Raw genomic sequence first — 16,797 nt, 5'->3', positions numbered from 1 at the left:
ACAGTAATCTCTGAAGGATTTTTAGCAGGAAAAAACACATACAGATCAGGCGATACTTAAAATGTATGACAGCACAGAAGAGGGACATCTTTGGAAAACGACAGGTTTCAATTCATGACTGCTTTAACTACCAACATGGCGTCCAGGGCTGACTCAGTTTCTAGTGAAATATTAGCGCTCTAGTGTTTTTTTGTTGTTGTAGACCTCTGTGATTTGGGTGTATATTTGAGCAGCGCGCGGGATTGGGCAGGCTGTTTTTCACAGCTCTCAGTTGACACAGTGCCGCCCACTGTGGAAATCCTGGAACACGTCGGAAGGACGTCATAAGTTCTTCCTGGGTTACAGCCGGCAAGATGGCAGCGGACACGCAAGTGAGTGTGGCCAAATTTCATATGGTGGAGTAGACATGGGGGCTGCGGCCAGCCACCAGAGGGCAAGAAAAGCGCGGGAGCAGTAGCAGGGGCCGGCAGGCAGCGTGTGCGTAGTCGCAAATGTCACGCCGCAGAGACAGAAAGGGTAGAAATGGCAGAAGAGTTTAGGGTAGTTTCTGGATATACGCAACGTGCCCCCTGTGCAAGATGGGGGGGGACTGGTCATCAGTAGCTCTAAAGTAAATAGACATGAAATACTCACCGAATGGGTGAGATAGGGCAGGGGGCAGGAGTCCTATGTACTAATACTCCGTCAATAGATGGGGTCTTTGGGGGAGCCAATGAATAAACCTGGCTCTACAAGGTAAATGAAACCGAGAAGGAGAGGCGGGAGAGTTGTTTGCACCAGTGGACACTGGACAGATCGGGGTCTGCCTGTTGGTGCGGTATAAACCCTAGTTGACAGAAGTCGCCGGATGTGGTTCTTTTCCTCGCCTCTGCTCCAAGTTTCCTCTACCTTTTTTAAAAGAAGGATTCCTCCATCAAGAGTGTTAAAGTGGGTCCTCGGCCTGTCAGTAGGCTAGGGGACTCGTATTTACGGCATCTGCACGTGTATGCCTCTCAGCCCGTGGTGTGTGCCCGCCACTGCATTCATCGTATGTGCAATCACCAATAAAAAACACCCACTCCCCCGTCCAGCATATCTGTCTTTATTATGTTAACATATGACAATCCACTACTTTGTGTGCTTTCTGACCTAGATTGACAAATCATGTACGTGTAATCGGATAGCAAAATTCCCCATCGCACCCTCCCATCACTACGCATCTTTCCCACGCACAAAATCTAATCTGTAGGGAAAGCACACAACCAATTTTCAGAGGTTTGCTGGAACAGGTTTTGTTTATTGTAAATTCCCCAATAAATCAGATTTTCTTCCCACACACACACCATCATCCAATACGATAAAATGCAGAGTACGCCTCGACCATTAACAGACAGCCCTAAAACACCTTTTCTATGTGAAGTTCGTGCGCTGTCTTCCAATACACGGGTTGCCTAGCTAATGCAGCTGTTCGGCCATGTGCGAGTCCCTCTTAAGTGTAGCCCTCCCCACAGAAGCCCCTCCAGCGATCTGTACTCCACGCTCCCCTTAACCTATAGCTGCATGCGTCCATCCACATCTCATCCCTCCTCACGTTAATCTTGGTCACTCAAAATCGACTTAACTCAGTGGCACTCTTAAGAAAGGGAGGTGCATCTGGTAATGATGGCCATTTATGTGTGTTGGTAAAATCAAATGGCAAGTGAATGACTGCTCAGGAGACTGCTGTGTGGCTTGAGTAAGTGTTATGGGAGTTTAATTTGGGCCTTAGCTGGGAGAGGGTGAGGGTGACCGATGGATGTTCGCTATGTGTCAAGAACCGAAGAGTATGTGGAAATGCATACGGCTGCTATTTCTTGATTGACCCGTTATTTTTTCGGTAAACTTCAAGCTAGAAGGTGTATTGAAGACAAATCCTTATGGCGGGAGGGATTCTAGTTGGCTTACATTGTTCTGCACAAAACATCCCTTGAAAGCGCTCCGGCACGATTTCTGTTGCTCCTTGTCCTGTGAATTTTATTCCACGTGTAGCTGGCTCCATGAGACTAGGTTTTGTTGGCATAGAAGATAAAATGGCATAGTGCAGGTATAAAAAAAATAAATAACAAAGGTGTTGGTGCAAAACTAAAACCACATACAATATTAGAAAATTAAAGTTGGGGGAAGAACTGATGGCTTCAGCTAGTGCACTGTTTGTAAAGGTTTTTGTTAAGTAACAACAATTTATTTTTCTTCTCTAGAAAATTATTCTGACTTCTGCGTTTTTATGAAGGCCCCACAATTCCTAATTAAGCCTGTTGAATTGCAGCGTTATTGCTACTGTTAAGAGCTTTTCCCCTTTGCTGCTTTTTAATGTCATACTTTGGGACCATCCCTCTCCCAGCATATCTATTGATTCCTCTTTTTTTACCCCCTGACTTTCTATTTGCCACTGCAACTCACTTGTAAGTTTTGGTCGGCGCTTAAGGTTACAGTACAGTGGAAACTCTACCTTCCACTTAACCTTTTTGTATAGCACTAATTCCCTTAATGGCATTTGTGCAGGGTCTCAATCCCCAATTTCGTTCTCTAAGGGTTTTCACTGTTAAGTTAGTGAGGCCGGTGGCAGTATCTTTATAGTATATATTTTACTGGTGAACAGTGTACCTTATTTTAAGTGGAAGGGTGTTTTTTTTGTTCTTGCCTTGTTTAAGAAGGCAAAACACATCTGTACAGTAGTACTAAGCAACAGTCTTTTCAATCACACAGTGGTCATGGGAGGTCTGGTCTCCAGGCTGAGTTTGGCTACCGCAGATTGATTCTTCCCTCTTTTTTGCCAGCAGGCCATTGGGTCTCCTCAAGACTGCTCACTGCCAGTTGCACCGTATGCCCTTCTACAGTCTCATGGGACATATGCAGATGTCATTCGTTCATCTGGACCCTGAATTTCAGCTACAGGCACCATCTGTGAGAGCTGGGTGAAACGGCTCAGCGATAGGGTCTAACATTCGATTGAGTGTTGAAACATTTATGCGAATATCCCGTTTGGCATCTTACACTTTGAAATGTTCTTAATTTCTTCCAGAATATAGTAGATTCATTTGCCTTGTCAGCCGTTATTAGAACCCTTGGCATTGCAATACATTTTTGAACAATGATAGTGGAAATTGTCCTGTAACCTTATCTCCAGTTCTGGTGCAAATGTGAAGGTTGATGGCTGGAAGGTTAAGGATTATGGATTAATTGTAGCCAATGGGAAGCACCCTAAGAAACAATCTAGACCAGTGAGTGGGGTGGGGGGGGGGACAATGCTCTTAATAAAGGTATTAGTGACTGCTTACAATAAAAAAAACTAACCTGCAAGTCGAGTAACTTAGTTTATCCACTCTACCTAAGAAATGCACTCAACCCAGGGCAACGGATTAAAACTAAAGTAAATGTGCTTTCTGTAAAATGGTGCATGTCACAACATACCTACTGTTTGGCGAACTGCTGCTACCCAGGGGCCAGCCATACACAGTGAAAATTTAATTTGACATTTACAGAAAAGAAAACGTCAAACATCCCCTGCAATGTTACTCGCCCTTCTTAAAATCTACTAGACTATGTGAGTGGGTGAAAAGACTTTGTCACCCCTAGAGGAGTGTTTGTGAAATGTTAGTTGCATGAATGGACAAAATAATTGATATGATAAAAAGGATATTAAGCGATCATAGAGTAAAGGGTGCTCTGGAGGCTACCTACGGTGTGTGGTATTGCAGTAGATGTATAGACTGAATGGAGCTATTAATCACTACTTTGCGTAAACGTCTAGTTAAGCTTTGTGTATTCATTCTGTAAGGGGAACGAAAGTAAGACTAAGCGCAGTGGATGGTGTAGCAGGCAGAGAACTGGGCAAACTCAGTAGAATAGTGTAGTTTGCTGCCATCTCACTTTCTGGGTAGTTGGTATAAAGCAACAGGGTGATAAAATAGAATGTCAAGGTGTATGGGATTAATTGATGGGTTGAGCGCCAGTTGCACAGGTGTATTCAACCAGCGTGTCACAGAACTAGGCTTACCATCAAAAGTATTTGGCTGTGTGATCATGTACATTTTCAAACATGTTCACTCGTCAATATGATGCATCTTCACAAACAAAATGTAAAAATATAATTGACACTGAGATTTAAATACACTAAACTACTATAAAGCATCTACACAATGTATTGTTTTACAGTAGCAATATTGCAATTATGCGTGATGCAACAGCTTACATTTTTAGGGATGGACTTGCTGGTCTGTCTTTAAAATAAATAAAATAAAATAATAATAAAAATAAGTTGCCACATACTGGTCTCTGCCAGACCGGATATAATTATCTTAAGAGTATTATCCCAATTCTCCAGCCTGGGGTCTGGCATGGATTCACATGCTTTGGAATATTCCCAGTTGTCAGGCTGGGAATCCTCAGTAAAAGAAAAGACACTTTCACTTTAAAACTGTATTTCGCCTCCTCTAAATCAATCGCTCTCCTCTGTGTCATACTTCCCCATCCAATGACATAAGCCCCTCCTATGGCAGCCGTCTTCAGATTTTTACAGCACACCTCAGTGTTGGGAGTCCTCAAGTTGCTCTTCAAGCTATTTGTACGTTTTTTCGTGTTTTTTTTCAACAGAAAAAGTCAAATTGTTAGTTTCAATTGTGTGCTCTTTTCTTCATCTGCCGACAGCATGGATTTGTTGGTGTAACTCTGCCCCTCAAGGGCGAAGATTCTAGAAGGCCCTTTTAGGCCTACTTTACGCCCTCCAGCCATGACAGAGAAGGAGGGAAGGTCCCTCTTCAGGCCCTGCACCAAATATGGGCTACGGAATGTGTTTATGGAGGGCAAGCACTTACAATGCCTCTACTGCTTACAACCGGACCATAAGGAGGTAGAGTGAGATATATGCCTAGGTTTTTCTAAGAAGACAACAAAAGACGGGCACAGTAGGCTGGCGGCATGGCGTAACACAAACACGGCCTCTGACCTGTGCTCCGAGCAGAGTCATGCCTCGTCCAGTACCGTCATGTCAGAGCAGGTTTTCGAAGTCCTTTTGAGGGCACCTCATGCGTGGGGACCCAAGATGCAGCAGAAGCGGGCCCCAAAGTGGATAGGACACAATCGGCATCACCTTCCGCCTCCGTTGCCAGCCTACCATCAAGCTCCTCTTCAAAGAGGAAGTCCTCTAACCCAGCTAAACTACGGGAGAAATCCAAGAAGCTGAGGACAGAGGAGAAGGTGGCCGTGAAGCACAAGCAGGCTCAACGGGCACAGACGAAGACCTTGTCTGCGACACCGTCGATCGCTACCACAGCAGTTACAGGTGCTGATCCTACGAGGGTGGCTCCCACAGTGCAGAAAGTGTTCTTGAACCCATGGCGCAACACTGCTGCAGAGACCTTGGCAAAGTCTGCTGGCACGTCAGAAGTGAGGGAAGATACTAGCCCAGGCGGTTCATGACCCTCTGGGAGGAAATAAAGGTGGGGTGGGGTGAGGAGGCCCCGAACAGCCCTCGCAAGTCATTGCCCAAGCTATGGAGGTCTCGCCCATGTACGACTATCAGGAGTCCATGCATACGGTCCACAAGGACGATGACTGGGCAGGGCCTAGATTTCCTGTTCTGCCCTTTCAGCCGAGGGACATTTCCTTGGATATTCTATCGACTCTCAACACCTTGGTTTTCAGAGTTTCAGGTGACAATGCCTGTGACTCCGGTACCTGTTCTCCCCATCAGCCTCTGTCTGTCATCCGGCGCCTCCATGTCCACCTCCTCCACCACGTCGGGGCCCAGCAGACCCAGACACGGATACGATGACTGACGATGACATCGTCACAGAGGACGGCGAGTCGCCACATTTGGATGCTCTGAATAGGGTTTCCCCACCGGATGAGGTGGGTTCTTTCCACTCCATTATCGCCAGGGCCTCCAAGCTATTCCAGCTGGTGCCTGAGGAGGCCTTGTATCGTTACTCCATGACAGTTATTTGAGTTGTAGTAATACACTTGATCAGTGTGTGTATCTTTGAAAATGTGCACTCTCAATCGACATGGAAGCATTTAATTGGCACAGTCGTTAATGATGTGCACATGAAGAGCTGTCTTCAAAATGCACCCTTGCAATCATCTGCACTTGTGTTTATCTTTACATGCAACCTTACAGTTAAAGTGAAAAGAACTCTAGTGAAGATAAAAACTACCATGTGCTGCAGCCCTGCCTCCATCCATCCTGTGACTTCTGGCTTCAATCGCCCCATGTGTTTTCTTCTCTTTATATTTTTGAGCGATTTTTCCACTTAGAAATACATTAAGCAATGACCACTTGTAAAATTAGGAAGTTGTCGCCATGGATATAATGCACAGAAACACTAGATCTGGTGCTGCAGTATTGTGCAGTAGAGAAGGGCCTAGTCCCTGCTCAGTGCTGTCTATATATCCTATAGTTCGAGTTGTTTTATGAAACTAACAAGGATCACCTGAAATATGTACTGCATTAGGGATGTTGCTGTAGTGATTTTTCAGTGGTATGAACCGGATGGCAGAGGGATGTGATACTGCTGCTCACTGTATTTAGCAAGTATTTAAAAATGTCCTTTTAATGCAGCAATAGTTTATTAAAGAAACAGACGCCCCATCTCTGTAAAAATTAGGTTTATTCACTGTACATTTACTATATTTTTCTTAGACGATATTGGAGAATGCTTGGTGGACACGTTTATTTTGGGGTCCTAATTATAAATAGAGTATTTGGTAAATGATGTTATGTTGCATTCGATTCCTTCTCTTGGACCAGTTCATTTTTAGGGTTACACCTTTTGCGTCTCCTTAGATCTGGAGTTCTTTACCTCAAGTTGTTCGTTCCTCCTTCGGTATCCTTATTTTGCTCTTCTACTAACGATCAGCCACTTGCCTCTTAATGTGTCTGATTCGTACCAGTTACCATTTATTGTACTGTTGGTTTTCTTGTTCAGCGTGTTGGCAATAAATACAAATACATCAATGTTAACCTTACCAAGTGTTTAGCCATTACAATGGATTAACCACTGACAACCAGAATGCCTTTTTACCAGCCCTGTTGGCCTGTCACACTGATGAAACATTAGTGTAGCTTCTTTTCTCAGGCCTTGTAATACAGCTTTGTATTTCTATACATTTCAGATTTTCCTTTTAACCAACTCAATAATACCTTTCTGCGAGGCACAGTCTAGCAATGTAGGGGCACAGACCACCAGCTTTCCTTAAACAAGGTTTTCTTCTTTGGTATAATCTCAGGAAGGCGTATAGATACATGCCTAGAGATATCGGGTGGCTTCTTTCTGAAGGAAAGTGTCACAAGGCTGCACTACAGTGACTTCTTTAACCTACCTGTGTTGATTGCCTTCCTCTTGCACCACCCATTCCGTCACATCACTTGTTTTGTAAAATGTATCTCCAGATAACACCTTTTTGTTGTAATTTTGTTCTAGTACATGGCAGCATGCGATAGCCGTATAAAAGCCTGTAAATAATGTTCTTATTATAGATTAGTTGTGACAGCACAACTAGCTTTTTAAAACATGACGTCACAACTACTCCACAAATAAAGCGTAATAAGCGATTACGATGTCACAATGCCTGCTACTTTAGACCTCAGCGGTCAGGATTCCAGCTGTCACTGCAGCAGTTAATTGAAGCCGGCTTTTAAAGTACCTTTCTTGTTAAATACTTTTCTCTGACACTTTACAGCGATTTAATTGCCAAGGAAATGTTTATGGTAAAATGTTTAATGTGTGCACTGCTGATGTTAAACACGTGAGCTAGAAGCTGCATGCATATCTTTTTTCAATGTATTTTATTAAAATGTTTAATGTGTTTTTCTGCACCACATTCAAAACTGCATATAAGCTTTTTTGAATCCAAACAGATTTGATTATATGGAACAGTAAATGGAAGATCTCTTCGATTAAGCAAGTGGGGCAGGTATTAAAGGGGATGACAGTGTGTGGCCATATAAGTAATAAAATACCCCCAACCATATGCAAAAAGGATATTGCAGTTTCTGTCCTTTTAAAAGGAAATGGACCTTCAGCCTCATTCCTCTGTTTGGTCACGGACTCCTCATTGACTTGCCATATCCTTATACGGTGCAGTTGGGGGTATTTTTTTATCCCATGTAGTAAAAACAGTGAGGCTTGTGGGGTATTTTACTCCTGCATAGATCACCAATTAAATGAGTATTCATGGTTTTGGCGGTTTCTTCAACTAAGGGTCTACTTTCCATTGCATGTTTCCTTAACCGCTGCCATGTTCTAATGCCAAATGCGACGGGTCAGAAATGAGAGCTGGACACACAGTTGTGTTCTCAAAGTCAGACATTTTATTAAACAGAAATGGGTTGGGGAAAATGCCACTCTAGCTCTATTCTTAAGAGGAACTTGCCTACCTAGAAAACTAAAGATCAGTCTGTGTCAAGTAGTCAGTAATTTAAACAAATCCTTGTGTCAATAAACGCCCTAAACTGAAGGAAACCAACAAAAAAGCGTGCAAGGAAATGTCTTTTGACTTTATAGAAAAGTGTTCACAACCAAAAATATAAGGATGGGAAAGACCTTGGATCCAGAGGGTGGTTACCTTCCCTGGATTTTTAGGTAGGATGGCAAGAGTGTCTTTTTATCCAACTGGTCCTTTGTGTCGTCACTGGACTTGCAAAGTTCTTGTTCAAACGATACATTCCAGAAGTCTTTCTTTAGCTCCTCTTGTAACTTTTGCAGATTTCCTGGTATACGGTCAGCTGTCTGGTACGCTTGCTTGCTAGGACATCTTCTAATTTATTTCACTGTTTTTTTCAGTATCACAGTAGCATACACCCTGGTGCGCTTGGTATATTTGCTTATGGGAACACTTACCCAACATTCCCCCCCACACTGGCATCTCATGCGTCTGTACTTGCTTAGGGCTTGTTGCTGCACTTTGTTTTGTCTGCATACAAATATTCTTCTTATTGGGTTTTGAATTGATATTGGGATTTGTCTGCATTCAGACCACTTCTGAGTATTGTCCGTTTTAGCAATCTCAAACCACTGTCACTCGGTTGCTTGCGTGTTGGTACACCCTGTGGTCCCCAATGGCTTTGGGCAGACTCACCGGTGTCCCAGTGTCTGACTCTTGGCATGCCTCTGCAATGAAGCTTCCTCACTGGTTCGGCTTTTCACACTGTGCAGACATTTCCCCAGAGTTTCCTGCAGCTCGGTGATCACCCGCCGGCAATCCTCTGTGGCCTCGACCGGAGAACGCTGCCTCTGCATGACCGTACCACCAGGAGGTTCTCCCAGTGCTCCCATGGTCTTTCGGGTGTACCTGCTGTGCCTCTCCTCCCTTCTCGCCACGCCAGTTAAACTCCCTCCTCCTCTTTCTCGTCTCAGTACCTGAGGGTTTATGGAAGTTGGAAGTCCATAGATGTTGGTTTTCTTGGATGTTGTTCAAAACGCTCACAAAAAGGCGCATCAAAAGCAGGAGATGTTATATGTAGGTTGTGAGCGTTTTGAGTCATAGATGGGGGCCTGACTAGGCCATCAGGGATTCGGGTATTATAGGGTCTTCCTTGGGAGAAAAGGCAAATTGTCTCGTCTGATGAAGTCACTGCCTTGCCCCCTAACCCCCTGGTAGTCCCCTCCATGTGATCCTCCCTCATACAGCCACCACCATGGTCAGGATCAGCAGCTGCCGTCCTCTGGCCACATGGGAGGTAGTCATTGCCGTGGAATCGGTGATGACTCCGTTGGATTCATCACACAAACTTGTCAAGCAGTATCGGAATAAAAAAATGAAAAATGACCTGCATTTTAAGATTTTCTAAATGTCTATAGTTTTTGCTACTTTTTATATAAGAAGTCGCTAGTTTATTATCGAGCACCCAGTCACTTGCCACAAAGTCTTTGCTCAAGTTTGAGGTCTCCTTCAAAATACTTCTCACCCCAATATTGAAACAAAGGTATTATAACTGAGAGGTGACCAAATAACATTTGGTGCTATAGAAAAAAAAACATAAAATGGATGTCTGGTTCCCAATGTTACCCAGCAATACTATGACATTAAGGCTAAAAGAAAACGATGCATTCAATCTTTTCAGTAGATTCTTTTAAAAAAAAAAACTGGAGCGAGTGCAATATTAGACTTTGGATTCCAGTGATCCACGTTTTTCTAAAGGTTTCTGTCGGAGAATGATGGTTACTAACACTTTTAAAAATATTAATTGTAATTGGATAATCCAGCAAGCACACTTTGAATCCAAGTTCAAAATGTCACCATGTGCTTGCCACGGTTTTCAAAAATGTTAATTACAGCAATAACTGAATCTACATTTATTACCAGCTCACTATTTTTGAGATGGCCCAGTAGTGTTTTTTCCAGTGAGCATATTTTCTTAATGTGCCAGCAGTGCATGAACACTGCTATCTTTCGTTGCTGTGCAACAAATCCCTGTCCTTTGATGGAGAAAACAAGGGGTAAGGCGGTAAACCGATAGCAAGTAAATGTTGGCAATTTTTAGAATAACAGGATCGCCACCTACTGTCATACCGGTATACCTTAACAAACCTATTATGCATGCACACTGGTTTGCTCCACAATGTAACGAGGTAGTGGAAGTGAATAACAGCACATCTTTGTTAATGTGATTGTGACGGGCATGAAAAGACATTGGAAAACCGTTTGGTAAATATATATTTAGGTATAAATTGAATATCAGGAATATACTGACAACGTTCTAAAAAAAAGTACAGTATATTTCTTATATTTTTTTAAAACAATGCAAAGCAGTCACAACTCGGTGCTTCCACGCTGCTTCATTTTTTTTGTTGACTTAGCCTTGCATCTACCAGTCACTTGCCATACTTGTCCTACTCTAGCACTGGAAGACAATACATTATAGAATGTACTGGATTGTGTAATTTCAGCATAAAAATGCCACGTGAATATCTAACTGATCATGTGTACAGAATCCTCATGAAATGATAAATGTGCACAAAGTTGGCATCTTGAAAGTGTCCAGATGTATTTATCTGCAGCAGGTGCAATCAAGAAAGGGTGCAACACCCTTATTAAAGCACAACACTTCAGTCTCACTTTTTCGTGTCTTTGTAAGTTCCCTCTAATGATGCACAATGGCACAACACCGTTGTGGATTTCAAGGATCCGTGCAGTGCTTTGTCATTAAAACGCTGATGGTGGGCGATGGGTAACGGGGTTTTCAAATGAATCTGGGGACTTGAACATAGCAAGCTTGTAGGAGGTGAGCATCTAGTGAAATGACACGAGAGGGGGGAGTGTGATGTGCCCAGGATCGTACATTTTGGTCAAATAGGAAAGCTGAGGTTTGAGCCGTGGTTTTCTGGTTCACCTGTTTGCAGTTAACATTGCGGACAACACACTGGCCCAGTTGTTATATATATTACGCACATCAGCAGACGGGGGCAAAAAAGGTGAGATGATGACTTGGGCATGATAAGGTTTTGGTGAGGCGAAGAAGCTGGAATTGGATCTCCTGTCGCCTCCGGTTTTCAAATTGTAAATTTCCTCCTATGTCCGTTTCACACAAACCTACGTTTCTACAGCCAGTACAAGCAAACTTTAAACCAGCACTCCCACCCAGATGTTTTTCTTGTGCTAATTAAAAATAGACCACATTTTCTTTGTTCACCCTTAAGACAGGTTAAAATCTTTAATTCAGTTTTATTACTGAATTGTGAATTAAATTATGTACTTGTTATAGTTGTATGTTTTGTTGCAGGGTAGTGAATGTTCGGTCGCTTGATGCACTGGCCTTCATTCACAAATGGGAAGTGACTTGGGTGCGACTGGTAGTTTTCAACTGTAGGTTTCGCACTGTGTGCGCACGCACATACATACGCACCTTGCCACTCCTACAACTAAATGTATGACCTGTACTTGGTGGTAAAGGCAGCACATTCTAATGCTAATGGGTGGAGACCCCTATACACGGGCACCCAGCCCTACACATAGGGGTGGGGGGAATAGGTTTAATCGGCTAAGAAAACATTGGGAGTAAAAATACTTCCAACAAAAATAGGAAAAGGACACCTAGGAGGCTGTCTTCCGGCTTTCACCCCTACAGCTCCATGGATATGGTTGGACCAGTAGTACATTTAGTGCCACTGCACGAAACTATTATTACTGCGTGACACAAAGATGGAAAATGTATCTTTTAATGTCCATGACTAGCTAGTGTAAAATAAATATTACAAAAGCATTTATGTTTCGGCGCACAAGGAAGTTCACAATTAAGTTCCGCTTTGCCGCTTGGGAACGCTGCTCTGCTGTTTTTCCAGCTTTGTGTGTTTCCAGCTTCCAGCTGATACTACGGACTGAACTTTCCTGATTGAATCAGGTAACCGACTCGATTCAGCAGCTGATTGACTTTGCCCTCTGGCACAGCTACCTGATTGTCCCTGCCTGATAGTTTGATTTTGTTTGTAGTGCTTTCCTGCTTTCCCACAACTCCTGTGAGTGACCGGATACTTTTGTCCCGTCCAGGAACCGGCGAACTCCGACGTGCATATAATCTGCACGCATGCGCACAGCGCGCATGCACGAGGAAGTTCATGATTCAGTTCCGCTTTGCCGCGACACAGCGGCTGTGGCTTATCCTCTTCATAGTTAGGTGACTGGTTTTAATCAACCCGCCACCCTAACCATCTCTAGACGCCTTAATTAAGAGAAAAGTTTGTTTAGATCTGTGTGATTGTTACTTTTCGGTGTCTGAGGCGGGTACTTTGTTCATGGTCATTGTGCCCTAGTCCTTAAACGAACATGCCTGATAACTCTGCTAAACTTAGTGCAACGTGCACGATCCCAAACAATTTTTCAATCTGTTACCTCCATTTACCCTGTCACCCAGACTACCAGACTCCCACCTCCCAGTATCTCTTAGCGCGATTGTGTCTCAAAAAATCAACTTTGAGCTGAACTCGCGCAGACCACAGTTTGAGGTGGCTTGTGAGAGCTCCGAGGTGGTTGTCAGGAACGGAGAATGGAAGGTTTGGAAGCGCTGGAAACATTGACCTGCGAGCGCTCTAGTCCTCATTCAAGATGGTGGCCGTACCTTTAAATTCTGACTCCTCCCCCAAACCGATGCGTTGTATCTGTACACATCGCTCCGGTTCGTGTGGAACTTCGTTGTTGGATATTTCCTCCTTGCCGACCATCCTTGCAGCTACCTTTGCCTTCCTTGTGCCTACCTTTTGTGCTTTACATAATTTCTTCCCTTGTTACCTGTCTCTTGGTTCTTGCTACTTCTGCGAGTGTTTCTCTCCTCATCTGTTCTATAGCTCCGCCTCGCTTGTGCTTCTGTACTACACCTCCGCCGTATCATTTCCGTTTATTTGATTCGGCGTTTTCTGCCTTTCGTTTTCTCTACACTCTAATTTTTCATTTGCAGACTTACTGCACTCTGCAGGCATATTTCTACTTTTTGCTTATGGTTACCTGCACACATTTCCTTATTTAGCACTGTTATTTACGGGCATTTCTCTCTGTTCTGTCTTCCTTTAAGATTTAATTATTGGTTTATTTGAGTTCCTGTATCTTTCCTCTGTGTGCTTTGCCCTACGGTCACCGCAGGGCTTAACTGGCTCTCTCCTCCGGAGTTGGAGGTCAACTACTTCAGCTATCAGCAGCAGCCAGACTTCAATTACATGTGAACGGAATTCTCCACTCCTTATTAGAACCCATCTGGAAACAGGGTTTTTTCTGCCTTCGTGCTTTTTCCCTGATTTAGGTCTGGTCCCCTGGGGTTCCCTGCGGACAGGGTTCTATCTCTGCCGCGGTGGCCTCCTGAGGGGCTAGACCCTATTTGCACGAAAAGAAAGCCAAGACATCAAAGAACGAGACTCCGGTAAGGAGGAAGGACCGTAAGAAGACGGAGTTGAATCCGAAGGAATCTGCCACAGAAGATTCAGATGAGGAGGGACGGGATAAGGCCTCCAATCTTGACAGCATACAACGCCCAATATCTACCATGGCATCGTTAGAACAATATCAAGAATTGGTAGCAGCGATGCAGAACCTCACCATGGAGGTCCAGGCTTTGAGAACAGAGAACATAGCCCTCCGACAACAGGTTGTGTTGCATCGTGATGACAGGGGAGACCTGCCTACAATGCCACTCTCCTTTGGAAAATATGATGGTCACCCGGGAGGGCTGAAGGACTTTATTGACACATGTAAGGTGTATTTTGCCTTTCGACCTCATGCTTATGAGACTGCTAGATCTAAGGTCGGGTTTATAATTGCAAACCTAATGGGTAATGCGCTTTCATGGGCTACACCGTTTGTCACCGGAAACTACCCGATTTTGGGAGACTATGATCGTTTTACAGAGGTGTTTAAAGAACGTTTCGACCGACCAGAAGTCTTCTATTCCTCTCTAGAAGCTATCCTAGATGTCAGCCAGGGAAACACTGACGTACAAACCTATCTGACTCGTTTCCAGAGTTTGGCAGCCAAGGCAGATTGGCCTGATTCCGCTCAGCAAACCATCTACAGACGTGGCCTTCGTGATGAAATCAAGGATGAGCTGGCCCGAGTGGCGAGACCTGCATCCTTTCAAGATCTGGTTACATTATCTCTTCAGATTGAGTTTCGTCTACAAGAGAGACGACTAGAAAGAAGACGAACCCGAGGCGTTCCGCAGCCCAACTGGCCTCCCCTCTCCTGTCCCTCCCACCAGAGCTACTCATCCTCCTGAAGAACCTATGCAGATAGGGGCGGCCCGGGGACCTCTAACTCAAGAAGAAAAGAGAAGAAGAAGAGAGGCTGGACTGTGTATGTATTGTGGCTCCTCGAAGCACTTTTTGAGACTGTCCTGAGGTGCCACCTCGACGACAGGGAAACTTCAACCCCCGATCTACAGCAAGGGAGGTTTCGGGGGGAGTAACAAGCCCTCTTGCAACTACACAAGAGCAGTAACCACTCCGGATGACAACAGTCTAATGGTGTTTCGAGTTGACTTATGGCTGTCTGATGCAGGTCCCACAGAGGTACTCGCCATGCTTGACTGTGGAGCAGCAGGGAATTTTATCGACTCCAAGTGGGCAGCAGAACATTTTGTTCCAACAAGATCTAAAGCCGCTCCCATTCCGGTGGAAGGGGTGGACGGAAGACCCTTATCTTCGGGACCTATTACCAAGGAGACCACTCCGTTAAGAATGAGGTTAGGCCATCACGAGGAGTTCCTGGTATTCGATCAGATCAGGGCAGCTCATTTTCCGTTGGTCATTGGCATTCCTTGGTTAAGGAGGCACAACCCTCTAATTGATTGGATGGCTAACAAGGTAGTCTTCAATTCTACATTTTGTAAATCGCACTGCATGAGCTTGTCCTCAAAGTCCAACACTTTAGCATATGACCGAAACAGTACTCCAGTTCCAATCACAGTGGCATCAGTGCCCATCCATTATCAAGAATTCTCAGAGGTGTTCCTGGATGCAGTTCCCCATCAACTTCCGCCTCATAGAACAGAGGATTGTGGTATAGACTTAATACCTGAGGCGGTGGTGCCCTTTGGGAGGATGTACCCGTTGTCTCTACCAGAGAGGAAGGCTCTGAGAGAATACCTCGACGCAAATCTTCAAAACGGACTCATCCAAGAGTCCAGATCCTCCTGCGGGGCTTCCTTGTTCTTCATTCCTAAAAAGGACTCAGCAGAGCTACGCCCTTGTATAGACTACAGGGGGCTCAACAAGGTTACCATTCGAGATAGGTATCCTATGCCTTTGATCCGGGACATCTTGGAGGCCGTACATGGGGCGGTGTTCTTTACCAAGCTTGACTTAAGAGGGGCTTACCACCTTTTGAGGATCAAGAAAGGGGACGAGTGGAAGACAGCGTTCCGTACCCCTTTTGGACTCTTCGAATACCGAGTGATGCCATTTGGTCTTGTGAATGCACCGGCTATTTTCCAAAGGTATATGGACAAGATATTCACAGATATGCTGTTTGTATCTGTGGTAGTGTACCTGGACGACATCCTCATTTTTTCAAAGACTATCAGAGCACAGGTCACTGGTCAGACTAGTCTTACAGCGTCTGCAATTCCATCAACTACTGGTAAAGCCGGAGAAATGCTCATTTGAAACTAAGTCCGTGTCCTATCTAGGATATATCTTATCCAAAGAAGGTATCGAGATGGACCCCAGTAAGGTAAAGGCTATCAGAGAATGGAGAAATCCTGGCAATATCAAAGAACTCCAAAGCTTCCTAGGATTGGCCAATTTTTATCGAAGGTTCATTCCCAACTTTTCTAACAAGGTACTTCCACTGACCTCTCTATTGAAGAAAGGAGTCAAGTTTGTGTTCAATGAAGGGCCCCAAAAAGCCTTCTGTTTTCTAAAAGAATGTTTTTCTACAGCCCCCATTCTGGTCCAACCAGATCAGAATCGACCTTACATTCTGGAAACAGACACTTCTACAGGGGCGGTGGGAGCAGTTCTGCTTCAAAGGTCAGATGACGACTATGAACATCCGATGGCTTATTACTCCAAGACACTTACCTGTAGTGAACGCAACTACTCTGTGATTGAAAAGGAGCTATTGGCTATCAAACTGGCCTGTCAAGAGTGGAGACATCTTTTACAGGGAGCTGCTCATCCGTTTACTATTAGAACAGACCATCGTAACCTTCAGGTTTTACAACAGTTGGAATGTTCCAACGCCAGGCATGCCAGATGGGCATATTTCTTTTTACAATATGATTTTGTAATTACATACTTACCTCGTACCGAGAACATGAAGGCTGATGCCTTGTCAAGAAGCCTTGGGGATACCTCT

The 16,797-nt window shown here is 44.3% G+C and overlaps 1 protein-coding gene across 1 annotated transcript in view; it reads left to right on the top strand.

Moving 5' to 3' along the window:
* The first annotated feature begins 275 nt into the window (after positions 1-275).
* The window catches only part of GCN1 (GCN1 activator of EIF2AK4), a 1,783,851-nt gene continuing 1,767,329 nt past the window's right edge, over positions 276-16,797 (top strand). Inside the window, exon 1 of the mRNA XM_069619734.1 lies at positions 276-371. Coding sequence (XP_069475835.1) covers positions 354-371 — 18 coding nt within the window. The 5' untranslated portion in view covers positions 276-353. The remainder of the gene's footprint in view (positions 372-16,797) is intronic.

Source organism: Ambystoma mexicanum, chromosome 10 (assembly GCF_040938575.1).
Source record: "Ambystoma mexicanum isolate Mex_15411 chromosome 10, UKY_AmexF1_1, whole genome shotgun sequence".
In the NCBI taxonomy this organism is placed as follows: Eukaryota; Metazoa; Chordata; class Amphibia; order Caudata; family Ambystomatidae; genus Ambystoma; species Ambystoma mexicanum.
The sequence above is the reverse complement of the archived record's forward strand: the minus strand, read 5'-3'. Positions and strand labels throughout refer to the sequence as shown.